The sequence below is a fragment of the Leptonychotes weddellii genome, chromosome 12, assembly GCF_054177405.1.
Source record: "Leptonychotes weddellii isolate Sample4059 chromosome 12, ASM5417740v2, whole genome shotgun sequence".
NCBI classification, from domain to species: Eukaryota; Metazoa; Chordata; class Mammalia; order Carnivora; family Phocidae; genus Leptonychotes; species Leptonychotes weddellii.
In genome coordinates, this window is record NC_138380.1 from 20,497,243 (window position 1) to 20,510,939 (window position 13,697).

The window sequence follows — 13,697 nt, forward strand, 5'->3', positions numbered from 1 at the left end:
GGGATCATGACCTGAGCCGAAGGCAGACGGTTAACGACTGAGCCACCCAGGCGCCCCATGACATTTGTTTTTTGAATCCACACTTATTTCTGTCACTATATTTAAAGTAGCACATTCATGGGGCGCCTGGGTGGCTCGGTCGTTAAGCGTCTGCCTTCGGCTCAGGTCATGATCCCAGGGTCCTGGGATCGAGCCCCGCATCGGGCTCCCTGCTCGGTGGGAAGCCTGCTTCTCCCTCTCCCGCTCCCCCTGCTTGTGTTCCCTCTCTCGCTGTGTCTTTCTCTGTCAAATAAATAAAATCTTAAAAAAAAAAAAAAAGCACATTCATGAAAATATTTGAGATAGCATCAAAGGTTTTTTCCTAAGAAAATTTAGAGAAACCCAACACATATGTATACACATGCTTGCAGTTTCTGAAATGTTTACAGTTGTCACACTCTGAAGCCCAGAGCTATAATTCAATTAAAAATGAACAACTGATGAATCAAGGCAATAGCCAACTGAAGTACAGCCTGAGCTCTAGCTTTACCTCTAATTGGTTGTGACCAATTTTCAATTTATCCAACTGTAAAATAGGGAGTATAACAGATCCTCTCTCTCCCATGCTCTCTCTCTTTCTCCTAACTACCACCAGAAAAATCTCATGAATAAATGAGTACAAAAAAGGTTCAATTTCCAGTCAGAAAAGTAACATAAAGCACAATATAACTTTACCACGGGGGTTCTCTTGTTTCATGATAACCCAGAATCAAAATATAACTCTTGAATCACTAATCCATAATCTATCCCATAGAACATGCATACATATGTTCTATGGCTCAAGCTTAATTAAGCCTTACCTCCTAGCAGCTGTGATATTGTGGGTTATTGCTAGGAGAAGAAGCAGTCAGACTCCCGGTTGAATTAGTCCTATTAGACTATTTTAGTCAGATAATTCCTCTTAGGCCCAATCTATTCATTTGGCAATGGAAATAACAGTAGGGACCTGTGTGTCAATGTGCAGCAGATTTCACTGATGAATAATGCTCTAGAAATATGTGAAAAGCTATGTTAGCAATCAAAATACAAACAAACAAAACTTTGTTATTTGGAAAAATCTGAAAATACCTTATAAGTTTTATAAGAACCAATTATGAACTAAGGGACTTCAGCCTTCCTTTCTTATCTTTAACCAATTAACTCACTGCAAAGACAGCTTTTTCAGAAATATATCACTGAGAATGATTTGAATTTGAAGAAGTCTCTTCATTTGTTTTTATGAGGTTCTGTGCTTAGGGAAAGAGTTTTTAGAAGTTTGTTTCTTATAAACAATTTCAGGAACAATGCAGGAATTTTAGGAATTAATGTAGCCCTTTTCAACCTGGATTGCAAAGTCCTAATGTCTTGAAGCATCCATAGAATATATCAATTAACTTCTCTCCTATCCATCTGGAAGGGTACTAGTTATGAACCATCCTTCGGAGAACTGAGAAAACAGCATCTCCAATTCTTTTCTGTGATGAGGAACCCTGGTTGAGAAAGGTTGGTAGAGGCTTCTAAATGAAAGGTGCTGAGCAAAACTTAGCACTAGTATCTTTAGGCAGGGAGAATAGGCCATAGACTACCCAAATCTCCAGGTAACTTCAGCAAAACAAACACTCTGGATAGGGAGGTACCTTTTTTTGAAATGTCATAAACATCCTTCTAGCTGTTCACATACAGTATATCAGAGACCTCAACAAGATATAAAGTGTAGGGCTCTGGACACCTTTCACCAATATTTATTTATCAAGCACCTTTTATGTGTCAAGCATTTCTAAATGCTGGGAATATAACAGTACAAAACAAACCTCTGTTCTCATGGATCTCTTATTCAAGTAAGGGGAGAAACAATAATAAATTAGTAAAATACATAGTATGTTGTATGATGATAAGTGCCATGGAGAAAAATAAAGGAGGAAACTTTGATAGGGAATGTTGGGTAGGGTATTCGTACAATTTTGAGAATAGCCAGGATAGGCCTCAATTGAGAATGTAATCTTTAGTTAAGAACTGAAGGAGTAGGATACCCAGCTAGGGTATCTCAGAGCACTCCAGGCAAAGGAAACAGCAAATGCAAAGAACTTAAAGCAGGAGAGTGCCTGGCATGTTTTGAAATAACAAAACAGCAGTAAGAAGCCTAGTATGGCTGGAGTGAAATGTTTAGCTGGAAGAGGAGGAAAGTTTGGGAACATACCAATGTGATTAGAAATGTAATGGGATAGTATAGGGCTGTGTAGGCCATTGTAAGAACTTTAGCCTTTGGGGCGCCTGGGTGGCTCAGTCGTTAAGCGTCTGCCTTCGGCTCAGGTCATGATCTCAGGGTCCTGGGATCGAGCCCCGCATTGGGTTCCCTGCTCCGCGGGAAGCCTGCTTCTCCCTCTCCCACTCCCCTTGCTTGTATTCCCTCTCTCGCTATCAAATAAATAAATAAAATCTTTAAAAAAAAAAATAACTTTAGCCTTTACTCCAAGTAAGATTGGGAAGCATTGGAGGGTTTGAAGGGGAGAACTGATATGACCTGACTTATTTCAAGAGAATGAATCTGGCTGTAGTGCTGTGAATAAACTGAAGAGGGGCAAGCTTTGAACTCACGAGCTCAGTTTTTAAGACATGGGAGATGCCTATAAAACATCCAAGTGAAAGGACTGAGCAGGCAGTTGGATATATGGATCTAGTGTGTAGGGGAGAGATTTGAGGTGGAGATAAAAGCTGAGACTCAAATGTCAATACATACTATTTAAAACTATGAGGCTGCATGCACTCATGTGCGGAGAGTATAAACAGAGAGGAGAACCAAGGATCAGTCTTGGGGCTCTCCAATGCTACTTTCTGTAGTCACTTAAATGATAATGTATGCTGAAAATGGGTTCCAAGTTTTTATTGACACACATCTGCATATCTTCCTGTATTTAGAAAGCTGTAAGTCAATTCCGTATTCCTGGCTTTTCATTTGATAGATATGGAGCATTTTCTGTATCACCTCATGTTAACTTCTCATTGTGAACATTGTGAACTTCTCATTGCAACTCTCTTATGAACATCACAGGCTGCAAGAGTTTTCCAAGATCACACAAACAAATCACACATGGATCAAAGCCTAGAAAGTAGGTCTCTCCTAACTCCCACTCCAGGGCTTGCCCATTGTTCATGTGAAAAAAACAAAAACAAAAACAAAACGAGGTAATGGTGTATATGAAACAGCTTCAAAAGAAGCAAACATCAGGGCGCCTGGGTGGCTCAGTCAGTTAAGCGTCCGGCTCTTGATTTCAGCTCAGGTCATGATCTCGGGGTCATAGGGATCGGGCTCTGTGCTCAGTGGGGAGTCTGCTCGAGATTCTCTCTCCCTCTTCCTCTGCCCCCCCTTTTCTAAAATAAATAAATCTAAAAAAAAAAAGAAGCAACCATCATCTTAGGTTTCATTTTAAAAGCACTGAGTTTATGGAAATAACACTTCCTATAGATTATTTCAGACCATAAATGGAATATTACAGCTATAGACATATTTTTAAAAGGACACCTAATCTGGAATTTATCCAGATGAGGATAACCAGGACAGTGGGATGCCCTGAAAATGGTGATTTTTTAATTTCTATGTAAAATCATTAAATTCCAGGGATTATATGAGAGCTTATCACAGCTAAATAATTAGATAAAGCAAGAATCACCCTATCATCTAGAATGCTCCCAAAGAAACCAGATGGCCATTTGTCAGGGATGCCAGCAAGGTAATTCTAGCCCCAGTGGGAAGCCGAGTAATTGATCTTAAGTTATTTTCTATTTCCAGAATGGTTTGACTCCATGCTCTTGAATGATATATCCTTAAATGGATATAGAAGGTTGACAACTTTTTACTATAAAAATGGCAACTTCAGATAGCTCAACCTAAAAGGTCCAAGTTTTCCAGGATGACATCAGTCGATATCACTCACCAATGAACTACAGTAAGCAAATATGTGTTCACTTAGAAACAAGGGCATCAGTCACACTTTCTAGGTAAATAAATATTTTATAAGTACCCTCCTGACAATATCAGGGTTCAGTAGGAAGGCAGGCATTGGTTTTCTCTGCAGGGACACAACTGGAAATGTAGATCTAGTGTGAAGGGAGAAGACTGAGCTGGTGTTAAAACTTAGTATAGCTACTGGTTAGTATCAATCTTTAAATAATATGTACAAACTCACAGTCTAAAATGTTACACACCATTTTATAATTCACATTTTCACAATTATTATGGCTTCAGAGTTATATTAATTGGTTCATGAATTCTCAACACTGGTTATTTCAGCAGAACAAGATAGGTACACAATTTTTACACATATCTTTACACAAAATCCATAGGGATTTACATCATTCTGTTATGGGGGTAAGGGAGAGTAAAAAGAGAAATGTAACAAGTGTAAATAATAATCCACCCAACCTAAAAGTTATAGCTTCCCAAACAAGCTTTCTACAGCTTTATATAACAAATACTACTTTCCTATTTGTGTGAAGAACAAACAAAATTTCAGGTCACGATGAAAAATTTCTGAAGAATATTACTATTTATAATGTGAAGAGATAACTAGGGCAAACATTCAGCTTCCTATTATATTCCAACATAAGGGCAAAATAAAATAGCTCCATATTAGATCAGATACATAGTAGGCATTGCTGCACAAATGGCCAATGCCTTTAAGGGGTCCTATGTGGTAATAGCTCATCTGGCATTAAATGATAGCTGCAGAGCCCATGTATTTGAATTAATGACACTACAAAGGAAGGAAGGAGTGACAAGCAATACAATGTCACAACTTAGAAGAGAAAGCAAAGGGCTGACTGGAACTAGGACCCACTTGAATGTTTCCATTATTTCTTGATGCAATTAAGGTTTCCCTATTAATCTGCAAGTTCTGAATGGAGGAATGGGGAACTCCTCTTTTATTTTCAAAGAATGGAAAACAACGTAAGTCTTTATACACGCTGTTCAATGAACATCATCAATAAGTTACATACGCCCACCCTCTGAATAAATCAGAAATCAGGTTTGTTAATCACCCTCTTCTGCCTTTACTGGAAGAAGAGATCTCTGTTAGGCTCTACTCCGAATCCTCAAGGAATCCAAAGATTCCATCTAGAATTTCGGTCTAAATTTTGACTGAGAATCAAAGTGTCTGTTTCAAAGCACAGGTTTGATGGTGCTTAAATAGACAGGAGGGTCCACTGAACACACTTAATTAGCATCCACATGTGGGTCCATAGCGGCTCAGTACTCACCTGAGCTGTAACTGTCAGTAGATGACTGAGAAATGGAACGAGACAGAGAGCGACGTCCAATTTTGGTGGGACGTTTGTTGAATTCTTGCTTCTGGTCAGCAAATTGGATCTGCTAAGAAAAAGAACTCTAGTTATATAAAGGAAAACAACCTTCATTTTGTGACAGCAGCAGAAGGCTTGCATTATAGGATCTTAACCTTCCTTTGCAGTTGATCTAATTGTACCAACCCATATTTGGAATGTTAAGACTTTTTGGAGAGAATGATTTTTCATTCTTTACACATTATATTTCTATCAAATTTAAATCTTGGGCGCCTGGGTGGCTCAGTTGGTTAAGCGACTGCCTTCAGCTCAGGTCATGATCCTGGAGTCCCAGGATCGAGTCCCGCATCGGGCTCCCTGCTCAGCAGGGAGTCTGCTTCTCTCTCTGACCCTCACCCCTCTCATGCTCTCTCTCTCATTCTCTCTCTCAAATAAATAAATAAAATCTTTAAAAAAAAAATTTAAATCTTTAATCAACTCTATGGCTATATAACTTTTACAATAGAATTGTGACAAAAAAAGGAGAATGGGATGTTCTGGTTAAAATGAATTTTTAGAGGGCGCCTGGGTGGCTCAGTTGGTTGAGTGACTGCCTTCGGCTCGGGTCATGATCCTGGACTCCTGGGATCGAGTCCCACATTGGGCTCCCTGCTCAGCGGGGAGCCTGCTTCTCCCTCTGACCCTCCACACTCTCATGTGCTCTCTCTCTCTCTCATTCTCTTTCAAATAAATAAATAAAATCTTTTAAAAAAAAAATGAACTTTTAGAAAGTTGAGACATATCCCTTTCTATGGTTTTGCTGAAAATTAAAGCTGGAAAGAATCTTTGAAACTATTTATTCTAATATTCACATATCTCGATGAGAAAACTGCAAAGTACAGAAAGGTAAAGTGACTTGTCTTCAGATTTTAAAAGTCTCAGGAAATGGGACAGTTATAATGAAAAAAAAAATAGGCTTTCCACTCAGAACTTTCTGAAACTGCATTCAAATCCTATGCCACTCATTAGCTATGTGATGTTGGTTGCGTTGCTTTTGTGATCCTCACTTTCTCATAAATACAGCAAAGACAAAAGTATTTACCTCACAAGTTTTAGGGTTAAATGAAACAATACATGTAAACTGTGAAACATAGCGTAGATTCAATAAATCCACTCCCGACTCCCACTCCTACAGTTCACTGTTCTTATAGTAAACTATTAACTTATTATTTTTAATGTGTGGTATCATAAAACACCTAAAAATCACAAGACTGATCATCTGTTAACTATAACATAACAGATGTAGAAGGAGTAGATAGAGGACTGGACTATGTATAAACAGCAATACTATGGAGGTTGCATTTTGGACCAATATCTGACAATTTTCTTATAATTTTATCCCTTTCTCCTACTGTTGGAGGTTCCAGCATTTTACAAATCAAAGGTCATATAATTTATTCAACAAATGACATTTTTTTCTTTCTCTCTAGTTGAATGTTTGTATAATTGCTTCGATTATTCTGGATCCCAGGTGGCATGGAGGCAGGAAAGATCAAAGATCTGACAACTACCTTTCATGATAAAAAGATGGTTCCTTGGTGGGCAGAACACACACAGCCTACCAGAATGAAAGCAGCAACTGACAGCAGTCAGAGGCAACTACTGAGTCATTTGAATATTGAGACGAGGAGACTAATGCCAAACTGCATTAGCTTAGCATGCCTTTTAGGGGAATTCATAGCATTTTCATAGCTATAACAACAAATGAAGCCTGTGTTAGTACCTTAGAGTTTGCAAATTGTTTTCAGTAATAGGAAAATTCATTGGATCAGAAGTTCTTTGCAAAGTGAAAAATTGGCAAAATTGACTATTTTGCTAAAGTAGCAATTTATTTCAAAAAGATCCAGTGCTCTTTCTATGCACTCCCATGGGATATACATGAACTTCCATGTACTTCTCCTAGCACAGCACTTATCACACTGAATAGAAGTATCTACCTGTATCCTTCATAAAGGCAGGACCTGTGCAACTTATTCACCCTTATATCCTCAGGCACAAATGCCTGACAGGACGTAGGCAATGACATGCTGAAACAATGAATCTGAAGTAGCCTATTCTAGCTTCACTGTCTGTACTTGGTTGAATATTAAGGAAATATGGTCAGCATAAGCCAAATCTAAAGCTAAAAGAATTTTCAGGGCAAAAAAAGCTGAGCAGGGGAAGGTGGGTGAGAAGATGGGGAGGGGAATAGCAGTCAAGCTGAAAACTCTGGCTTTCATTTCACCACCCTTGTTCAAGACAAGGATTTTTTTTTTTCCCTAGAGGCCCATCTAGGAAAAGGAGTAGTAATTGACTTTCCAAAGACCAGGATGAGTCACTAACTTCAGCAGCGCCTCCTTTGGAAAAAAAGTAATAGATAAACCCTGCCTCAGATATGCAGCAGCCCCCTCCCACCCACACACCACTAGAGGGGGCCAGCCACTCTTCTTCTCTAGATGTGTAGGATCAGGAGTGGGTGGGTGCACATCACTTCACCCCAATCACACTAAACCGTGTAGCTATCTGGCTGCTCATCTTCTCAACCCAGTTTCCCTAAACTGAGCTCTCTTTTCTCTAGTTTTCTCCATTTACAGTAATTCCTCCCGCCAAGTCTTGGCACTAAAGAAGAATAGGCTATGCTGGCTTTTTCCACTCAGAAACATAGGGTTCTAAGTCTTGTTTACTCATTAGACACTGACCTCAAATTTAAGATAGACGAATATTAAAAAGAGAATAACCATTTATATAGAATTAGTTACATACACTTTTCCCAAGAAATAAATATTTATCTTTTACTGACCAGAACACATGGCTTAAGTAGGTCATCTCTATACCCAATTCTCAATTCTCGTTAAATGCATTACATTCTTCACCCCGTAATACAGTCATCTACCCACCCCAGGTGGGGTACTCTGGTACATTCTACCCCTATCTTTTCCACCTTGTATGAAATCAGAGTCTTTTAAGGTAACCCTCCTTTACCATTTCAGAGAGAACTGCCCAATTCCAACAGGCAAGGGAGGGAAAGAGACTGTTAGGAGAGGGGCAGCTCACCTTATGCCAGAAGCAGGGACGAAAGCAGCAAAGGAGGGAAAAAAGCAGCGGGCCTATTACAATAATGGCTATCGCGGCAGCAAGCCTGGTTAAATAAGAGCTTAGCCTCACCTGGGCTTTAATCCCAGAGTTGCCATTGACAATGTATTTCTTCTTGCTGCCCAGCATAGTGACATTACCAGCCCTACAGCCACCTCTCCGGTCCAGGGACCCTTGTGGCTAGGCCTTTAAACTTTCCTCATCAGCAATTCTGTTGGCTCTGGTTCCAGCTAGCTTTTTTTGGGGGCGTGGGGGGAGGGCTGCCCTTCCCTGGAATCCCTGAAGCAGCTCCAACAACCCCTCCAGCAGTACAGCCCAATTTAATAAGGCATTTCTGTTAGTGGCTCATCAACCATTCCTAATTCTGGTAGCTGTTTTGCTTTTATTATTTTTTTTTCCTAAACACCTAATTACACGGATCCTCTGACCTCTAAACTCTAACAAGTCCCTTGACAAGGCCCAACTTGCATGCGCATAACAATAGCTTATTTATATAACCCGTGCACTTTTTTGCCTGCTATAATTAACTTGCTAATTAGGTTCTTTTTTAACCTTACCGCCTCCTTTTCCATGTCAGATGATTTTAGTTAACCTAGTCTCATTAGAAAAAAATTAACTACAGAGTCACTAAAACAATGAGGGAATTTATTAAGAAGGTAAAAAAATGGTGCCAAATGCTGAGGCAGCCTGTGTTCTTGGGTTCATCAGGCTGAGGACACTGGTTTTAGCTTTGTCACCAAGGAAATCAACATTCTCAGCCTGTTGCTTTAAATTGTGCATCTTTTACATGGGTTTTGACATATCGTTCCTAGTCCCATCTCAAGATTGTTGCTGATTAGGTGGTGAGTGACTGTTTTTTTCCAAAGTTTTTCAAAAACTGTGTGTTTCGTGGGAAGTATGACTACAAAGGAGAACTTCCTATTTCCTCAGAGTCCCCAGAATCACAATGACCTTATTATATATCAGATAAAGGGTCAAATGAAAGGTCAAAGAATCACATTATTTATTTGTTGATTTCTGGAAGGGACCCAGTGAATAGGAAAGCTACATTCGACCGTATGTTACAGAGACAGGGGTGGGAATGTGATTTGAATTCTTCCTTTAAAAAAGAGAGACTGCTTGTTGAGCACAAGAAAGAACATAAAATGGTAGATTTTTTTTTTAGGATAATCTTTATTTTGAGAGAAAAGATCTCTGGAAGAATGGAATAAAGGGAGGAGGGATAATATTTATTAAGTTCCTACCGTGCATGCATAGCCCTGCATATATGTTACTTCTATTAATCAGTACAAGAATCTTAAAAGTAGGCATCATTATCCCCATCTGACAAATTAGGGAAGGGCAGCCCTGAGAGAACAAATTATTTGCTGGAGGTCTCACAGCAAGTCAGTGATGGGACTGCAACAGGAGCCTGTGTTTATGACAGAGCTAAAGTTCCTTCTACTACACCACACCTTATATTAATCAGAAGATGAAAAAGTCCCCTGGTCCTAATCCTAGGTACACTAGCCCCATCCCATTCCTCTTAATTTATCCTTAAATGATTTAAAATTACACTTTAAAAAATAATAAAATAAAATTACGCTTTAAATTTATTTTATCAGATTGGATCTCAGAAATGATATCAGCCCAAATGATCTTGAGGCTCTGATCAAACAATTCTGAAATGGCTACTCATAGAATTTGAAATCTTACAGCTCTTATTTATTTATTTATTTATTTATTTATTTATTTATTTATTTATTTGACAAAGAGAGAGTGAGAGAGAGAGAGCGCACAAGCAGGGGGAACAGCAGGCAGAGGGAGAGGGAGAAGCAGGCTCTCCCCTGAGCAAGGAGCCCCACGCTGGGCTCAATCCCAGGACCCTGGGATCATGACCTGAGCTGAAGGCAGACACTTAACCATCTGAGCCACCCAGGTGCCCCTCTAACAGCTCTTCAACTGGCAACTTTGCCCAATGTCACTACCAAAAATTAAAACAGAAATTAACTGAACTCAAATATGATTCACTATCACCCATGACAATCCTGATCTCTTACTCATAATTTCACAAAATAAGACAGATCAGTCTTTTTCTGCTTGCAGAGTGAATCACTAAACTTCTGCTCTTCCTACTGGTTCTGGATTTTCTTCACTCAGGTGAAAGGGAACTTGTTGGTCCAAGGCTTAACTGACTAGACCTGAGCCTGACGGAGCTGCAGATCTATACCAAATCCAACTAGAAGACATTTAAGGACACTATTACTGACAGGAAAAGCCTTACTACTTAACAAGTTTATCTAACAAAGTAGTTCTCAAACTTTAGGTGCACACCAAAAGCATCCACAGGGCTTATTAAAAGGCACTGTTAAGCCCCATCCCCAGAGTTTCTGATTTAGTAAATCTGGGTGGGGCTGAAGATTTTGCGTTTTCAACAAGCTCCCAGGTGATTTAATGCTGCTGGTCTGGGGACTCCGCTTCAGAGAAACACTGCTCTAACACTTACTCCAAGCATGAATAAAGCAGCCCTAATGCTCTTGACTCTCTCCTGAGCCAACCATTTTATCCTATCTGTGACTACAACCATGGAGGCATATTTATAGGCAGAAAAGGTTATTTGAAAGGTCAGAGAATAGAATGAGGTGATCATTTCTTTATACCCAACACAGGATATAAAGAGAACTGGGTCTAAATCTGATTTTCACAATTGAAGGCTGTTAAGAACAGATGGTTAATACATTAAGAAAAACAGGACTCTTGGGGAGGACAGAAGATCTATTTACCCTAAAGAGGATCAGGCCAAGAGAAAACATTCCTTTTCAAGCACATAAAGTTGTACTACAAAGGATGATCACCAGTGGTTTTCTCTCTCTCTCTCTCTCCATTTCTTAACATTTCAGCACTTAACACTGGTAATCCTCATTTGTAAAATGGGAACGATAATAGCTCCTTTGCCTATCTCAAATGTGCACTGAGAAAATTTAAAAAATGATGTACATAAGAGGGTTTTGGCAACTACATAATGATACATAAGTATAAAATACTAACATTTCTATTCTTTTAGGTCAAAAGTTCTTCACCTAGAGTTCATGGATGTCCAGATCCACCCCCAACATAGAATGCAAAATTCTGTGTATGTGTATATTTTCCTGGGTAGAGGGCCCATAGTTTTCATCAGTTTCTCAAATGGGTCTCTCCTTTTACATGTCAATCCAGACCCAGAGTTATAGTCAAGCTACCTCTACCACCATTTACCAGATACCTTAAAGATTTTTCTTTTACTTCCAAGTAGGCATGGTTCAAGCATTCTTAGACACATCTCTCTTCCAAGCTAAATGAGTTGCCTGAACAGATTCTTCACCTATAAAAGAGATTATTTCTAGCCAAAAGAAAATTGGGTAACCAGCTGGCTAGGTACTCAGGAAAGTCAGAGTTCCGATGGAAAAGTACCAAGTACTACAGACAGCTTGGATGGGAGGAGGAAACATCAAAATGTAAAAACTTTAAAAAGAGGTTACTGCTGATCTCCATGCACATAAGAGGAGGTATTTCACCTACCAGTAGAGACTAAAGATTTCTCAAGGGAAGTAAAAACATTAATAAGGAGAGTCTTTAAAAGGATATGTTCCCCAATCTTTTAGCTATAAAATTCCTGAACAAGGCTAAAAAATCCTTCACATGAAAACAGCTAAGGAGCAGAGGCTCCAGAAGTTTTCCAGTGACTGATGGAATGTTAACTTGAAGGTCTACCTTATCAATTCTCAAGATGGGGAGTCTTCAGACTTTGTCCTGGCTTATTTCCCTGCTGGGAATCAGAGATGTGAGTACTGTCAGCTGCTATGTGTGGTCTGAGTTCTGTTCTCTAAGGAGTATGCAAGTCCCTTATTGCTGTTGATCATTAACCAAGAAAGACATGTTATAATGCACCTCCTCTGCTAAATTTTCCTCTTGAAAGAAGGTTTGAGAGCCTTGTAATGTTTCCTTTGGAGGCAAGGATGGTCTCAGTGGAAATTTAATTACATTAATGTATAAACTGGAACATGAGTCAGACATTTGGTTAAAACCTTCTTAAATTGAAATTTTGACCCCCAACATAGGAGATGGCTCCAGGGTTTTCTCTTGGGGTTTAAAAGGCACTCTAATATTTCATAGGTAAAGTCTATAGGCAATATACACTAGAGGGTCCTTGATGGCTCACTTTGCTGGGTAAGTGGATATCAGTAGAAGCCTAATGAAGCACTTCTAGGCCAGGTCAGAAATTAATGACTTATGTGGTATCTGAAAGAAAGCCTCAAGAGGTTAATCTTTGGCAAGGAAAAGATAGATGAAGAAACTGAGTTAATGAAGACAAGCTCCACCCTACTCTTTCTTGCTGTTGTTAAAAAATTTCTGCTGATCAAAAGTATTTTCCTGGTTTTTGAGAGAGAAGGGCAAAGAAATCTCTAAGTGAGAATGCCATATTCAAAACAAAGCAGAGTTGTGCTTTACTAAAGAATGTTTTCTAAAAGTTGGGAAGTCCTAGAGCATATCCCTTAAGCAAGTCACTAACTCCTGTAGGACAGTTTTCTTGTTCCCATAAATAAAAAGAAGTAGTAAAGGTTCAGTAGGAGCTCCTCTGGAGAGCACATGCTGAGCAGATAAAACAGTGAGGACTATTACGAGAGTAAGAGTTACCATAAAACTTTTATGGATTCTGAGTTGACTCACTAATGTTCTGTGGAATTCTTCTGTAATAGTCCTTTATCAATGTACCAAAGTTTAGAAAAAAAAAAAAAAAGAAATACCAAAGTTTACTATCTTAATGTGGTTCCTCCCCTAAGAAAACCAAAATTCTTGCTCTCCATTCTTATGTATTAGTGAGTGGCTGGAGATTCAAAAACAAACTTACAATCCAACGAGAATTATTATGTGAATCCTTTCTAACAATTTTAAAACACTACATTATTTGAAATAAGCCTATGAATGGATAGGATTTCTTTACATCAAACATTTTAAAACTGAGCACAAGGTTCTGAAACAAGAACAACAGCAATAACCCCAACAGAAATAATAAACAATAGTTGTGACAGTGAGAGTTGAAATGTGGGCTCTTCAGTTGGGCCTTTGTCAGGCCTACTATATACTCAATCTTGGTATAGATGATTATTTAAGTCCATAATTCCAAAAACACTGAAAAGAACTTGGAATATGCTGTATATAATAGTCTAACCAGTTTTCCATAGGGAAACATACATATATACATATATATAAAAACATAAGGCTGGTATAGACTGTAAGAAATCAGGCTAAAC

At 38.9% G+C, this 13,697-nt stretch overlaps 1 protein-coding gene across 4 annotated transcripts in view; it reads right to left on the bottom strand.

The window, feature by feature from the left end:
• The window catches only part of AHCYL2 (adenosylhomocysteinase like 2), a 163,623-nt gene that overhangs the window by 40,595 nt on the left and 109,331 nt on the right, over positions 1 to 13,697 (bottom strand). For 2 of the 4 annotated variants that reach the window (XM_081800114.1, XM_031023644.2), the window contains one exon: positions 5,275 to 5,383. In XM_081800114.1, coding sequence (XP_081656240.1) covers positions 5,275 to 5,383 — 109 coding nt within the window. Of the gene's footprint in view, positions 1 to 5,274; positions 5,387 to 13,697 lie in introns of all 4 variants that reach the window. The other 2 variants (XM_081800112.1, XM_081800115.1) reach the window with 1 other exon arrangement.